This window comes from Salvelinus sp. IW2-2015, unplaced genomic scaffold (assembly GCF_002910315.2).
Source record: "Salvelinus sp. IW2-2015 unplaced genomic scaffold, ASM291031v2 Un_scaffold1849, whole genome shotgun sequence".
Classification (NCBI taxonomy): domain Eukaryota; kingdom Metazoa; phylum Chordata; class Actinopteri; order Salmoniformes; family Salmonidae; genus Salvelinus; species Salvelinus sp. IW2-2015.
Window position 1 is genome coordinate 52961 of NW_019943214.1, and position 5083 is coordinate 58043.

General features: G+C 44.7%; 1 protein-coding gene across 1 annotated transcript in view; it reads right to left on the reverse strand.

The window, feature by feature from the left end:
- LOC112072174 (leucine-rich repeat, immunoglobulin-like domain and transmembrane domain-containing protein 1) overlaps positions 1-4733 on the reverse strand; it is a 34009-nt gene extending 29276 nt beyond the window's left edge. The window contains exon 1 of the mRNA XM_024139598.2: positions 4425-4733. Within this exon, the coding sequence (XP_023995366.2) occupies positions 4425-4437 (13 nt within the window). The 5' untranslated portion in view covers positions 4438-4733. The remainder of the gene's footprint in view (positions 1-4424) is intronic.
- Between the last annotated feature and the right edge of the window lie 350 nt (positions 4734-5083).

Here is a 5083-nt window from a genome sequence, read left to right on the forward strand (position 1 = left end):
GTAGATTCAGGTAGCCTAGTGGTTAGAGCAGGTAGCCTAGTGGTTAGAGCAGGTAGCCTAGTGGTTAGAGCCAGGTAGCTAGTGTTAGGCAGGTAGCCTAGTGGTTAGAGCAGGTAGCCTAGTGGTTAGAGCAGGTAGCCTAGTGGTTAGAGCAGGTAGCCTAGTGGTTAGAGCAGGTAGCCTAGTGTTAGAGACAGTAGCCAGTGGTTAGAGCAGTAGTCTAGTGGTTAGAGCGTTGGACTCAGTAAGGTGTTAGATCGAATCCCCGAGCTGACAAGGTAAAAATCTGTCGTTCTGCCCTGAACAAGGCAGTTAACCCATTGTCCCCAGTAGCCGTCATTGAAAATAGAAATTGTTCTTAACTGACTTGCCTAGTTAAATAAAGGTAAAAAAATACATGCCATGTATCAGGTTTCGTGCCGATTGGTCATTCGGTGCCAGGGAAGTACCGTTTAAAGTGTTTTTCTCAAAATGGCGGGAAATACATCAAAGCGGACATTATGGTTTCTGAGGCAATTTCTTCCTTGAGAGGCGAGAGACCGATGTATAAAACTTCACGACTCTAGGTCAAAATAGTGTGAGGGGCGTGAGCTTTCAAATTGTACATGTTCAACCGCTTGTTATAGCGCCACCATCTGGCCAATTGGCATTGGGGATTGCATGTGAGAGGGTGTGGCCTTTGGCCATTTACCATCATGCAAGGTTGCACCCTCCTAGGCCATAACATCTCACGGAATTAGCAATTTGTACCAACAATAAGGTTTGACCAATTTAGAACCCTAACTAGACTAGATTTATACTCCATTACATCCACTGGACTGAAAGTTAGAGAGACATAAATTAAACACTTAGTTACAAGGGCATCATCTCCTGCTTTACCAAATGGTTACGAGTACTTCACAATAACTGAAGTTAGATGTTACTTATAAAAAAATATATATATGACAATAAACCAAAACAAACTAATTACTTACAGATGCAGCAGGTACTGTAAAACACAAAGATAATTCAGCGCTGAATATAATATTACAAACCATAATAACACGTTCATTAACTATCACAATTTACTTTCTGCTATTCCCCATTTCTAATAAACACATATGTATGTAAATGAGTGTATTATTTGTCTTACCTTTAACGACCATGGTGCAACCTGTTGCCTGGTCTTCACTACATGTCCAGACACAGCCAACGACCATGGCTGTCAACCTGTCCTCCACAGCCCTTGCATGTATCCAAGTGTAAAACGCTTACAACAGCAGACACAGAAGCCAAGCCCCTCTTATCACGTCAAGCTAAACACTAACTAATCCCTCCCTCCTCTCTCCTGGGGCTCTCCAGTAAGGTGTGTCCCTCCCAGTACTGTAAACTCCAAACGAATGGTGGAAATTCTGCTTCCCGTGTGTCTGTGTGTGTGCGTGCGAGTTTAGAAACATTGACAGGGGATAAAGGAGCGCAAACTCCCTTAATGCATCTCCGGTATAGTTCACGGTACACCCTTCCCGCGCCCCGATAATATTGTAGCCTAGTACTAGTGCGCGCTCTGGTGGTCGTCTTTTGCGCAACGTTACAAGTGTTAACCAGGTAGGCCATGTGAGAACAAGTTCTCATTTACAACTGTGACCTGGTCAAGAAAAGCAAAGCAGTTCGACACAAACAACAACACAGAGTTACACATGAATAAACAAACATACAGTCAATAATACAGTAGAAAAATAATGTCTATATACAGTGAGTGCAAATGTGGTGAAGATTAGGAGGGTAAGGCAATAAATAGGCCATGGTGGCCGAAAAAATTACAATTTAGCATTTAAACACTGGAGTGATAGATGTGCAAGTAGAGATACTGGGGGCAAAAGAGCAACAACATAAAATAACAATATGGGGATGAGGTAGTTGGGGGCTATTTACAGATGGCTGTGTACAAGTACAGTGATCAGTAAGCTGCTCTGACAGCTGATGCTTAAAGTTAGTGAGGGAGATATGAGTCTCCAACTTCAGTGATTTTTGCAGTTCGTTCCAGTCATTGGCAGCAGAGAACTGGAAGGAAAGGCGCCAAAGAGGTGTTGGCTTGGGGGTCACCAGTGAGATTATACCTGCTAGAGCGCGTGCTACAGGTGGGTGTTGCTATGGTGACCAGTGAGGCGGGCTTTATCAAGCAAAGACTATAGAGACCTGGAGCCAGTGGTTTGGCGACGAATATGTAGCGAGGGCCAGCCAACAAGAGCATACAGGTCACAGTGGTGGGTATATATGGGCTTTGGTGACAAAAGGATGGCACTGTGATAGACTGCATCCAATTTGCTGAGTAGAGTGCGGAGGCTATTTTGTAAATGACATCGCCGAAGTCAAGGATCGGTAGGATAGTCAGTTTTACAAGGGTATGTTTGGCAGCATGATGAAGAGGCTTTGTGCGAAATAGGAAGCCGATTCTAGATTAATTTTGGATTGGAGATGCTTAATGTGATTCTGGAAGGAGAGTTTTACAGTCTAACCAGACCCCTAGGTATTTGTAGTTGTCCACATATTCTAAGTCAGAACCGTCCAGAGTAGTGATGCTGGACGGGCGGGCAGGTGAGGGCAGCAATTGGTTGACGAGCATAGCATTTAAAAGCAGTTGAGCCATGAAGAGAGTTGTATGGCATGAAGCTCGTTGGAGGTTTGTTAACACAGTGTCCAAAGAAGGCCAGATGTATACAGAATGGTGTCGCAGTGGTCTAAGGCACTGCATCACAGTGCTAGCTGTGCCACCAGAGACTCCGGGTTCGAGCCCAGACTCTGTCTGTTCTCTGCAGGGTTCAATTCTCCGGCCGACCTTTTCTCTGTATATATCAATGATGTTGCTCTTGCTGCTGGGGATTCTCTGATCCACCTCACGCAGACGACACCGATTCTGAAATGTATTATTTTTCCTCCCCAATTTCATAGTATTCAATTGTTAGTAGTTACTGTCTTGTGTCTATCACTACAAACTCCGTACGGGCTCGGGAGAACGAAGGTCGAAAGCCATGCGTCCTCCGAAACAACAAACCCAACCAAGCCGCACTGCTCTTAACACAGCGCGCCTCCACCCGGAAGCCAGCCGCCACCAATGTGTCAGAGGAACACCGTGCACCGGCTCCCTTGGTTAGGGCGCAACGCGCCCGGCCGCCACAGGAGTCGCTGGTGCAGGAAATACAGTTTGGTCTTCTGAACAGAGGTAGAGGTTGTGATGACAACGGTGCTTTATGGCGGGTCAGGCGGTTGCTGGGTTTTAGTCGTCTACGCCCCCAGGACAACGAACGTTGGGAAATACAAGGTGTGTAGAAGGACAACAACAATTTACTTTAAACCTCAAAGGCTCCCTTTATGCTTAGTATTTGGGTGGCAGGGTAGCCTAGTGGTTAGAGACAGGTAGCCTAGTGGTTAGAGCAGGTAGCCTAGTGGTTAGAGCAGGTAGCCTAGTGGTTAGAGCAGGTAGCCTAGTGGTTAGAGACAGGTAGCCTAGTGGTTAGAGCAGGTAGTCTAGTGGTTAGAGCGTTGGACTAGTAAGGGTGTTAGATCGAATCCCCCGAGCTGACAAGGTAAAAATCTGTCGTTCTGCCCCTGAACAAGGCAGTTAACCCATTGTTCCCCAGTAGGCCGTCATTGAAAATAAGAATTTGTTCTTAACTGACTTGCCTAGTTAAATAAAGGTAAAAAAATACATGCCATGTATCAGGTTTCGTGCCGATTGGTCATTCGGTGCCAGGGAAGTACCGTTTAAAGTGTTTTTCTCAAAATGGCGGGAAATACATCAAAGCGGACATTATGGTTTCTGAGGCAAATTTCTTCCTTGAGAGGCGAGAGACCGATGTATAAAACTTCACGACTCTAGGTCAAATAGTGTGAGGGGCGTGAGCTTTCAAATTGTACATGTTCAACCGCTTGTTATAGCGCCACCATCTGGCCAATTGGCATTGGGGATTGCATGTGAGAGGGTGTGGCCTTTGGCCATTTACCATCATGCAAGGTTGCACCCTCCTAGGCCATAACATCTCACGGGAATTAGCATTTTTGTACCAACAATAAGGTTTGACCAATTTAGAACCCCTAACTAGACTAGATTTATACTCCATTACATCCACTGGACTGAAAGTTAGAGAGACATAAATTAAACACTTTAGTTACAAGGGCATCATCTCCTGCTTTACCAAATGGTTACGAGTACTTCACAATAACTGAAGTTAGATGTTACTTATAAAAAAATATATATATGACAATAAACCAAAACAAACTAATTACTTACAGATGCAGCAGGTACTGTAAACACAAAGATAATTCAGCGCTGAATATAATATTACAAACCATAATAACACGTTCATTAACTATCACAATTTACTTTCTGCTATTCCCCATTTCTAATAAACACATATGTATGTAAATGAGTGTATTATTTGTCTTACCTTTAACGACCATGGCTGCAACCTGTTGCCTGGTCTTCACTACATGTCCAGACACAGCCAACGACCATGGCTGTCAACCTGTCCTCCACAGCCCGTACTGCATGTATCCAAGTGTAAAACGCTTACAACAGCAGACACAGAAGCCAAGCCCTCCTTATCACGTCAAGCTAACTAACTAACTAATCCCTCCCTCCTCTCTCCTGGGGCTCTCCAGTGAAGGTGTGTCCCTCCCAGTACTGTACAACTCCAAACGGAATGTGGAAATTCTGCTTCCCGTGTGTCTGTGTGTGTGCGTGCGAGTTTAGAAACATTGACAGGGGATAAAGGAGCGCAAACTTCCCTTAATGCATCTCCGGTATAGTTCACGGTACACCCTTCCCGCGCCCCGGTAATATTGTAGCCTAGTACTAGTGCGCGCTCTGGTGGTCGTCTTTTGCGCAACGTTACAAGTGTTAACCAGGTAGGCCAGTTGAGAACAAGTTCTCATTTACAACTGTGACCTGGTCAAGATAAAGCAAAGCAGTTCGACACAAACAACAACACAGAGTTACACATGGAATAAACAAACATACAGTCAATAATACAGTAGAAAAATAAGTCTATATACAGTGAGTGCAAATGTGGTAAGATTAGGGAGGTAAGGCAATAAATAGGCCATG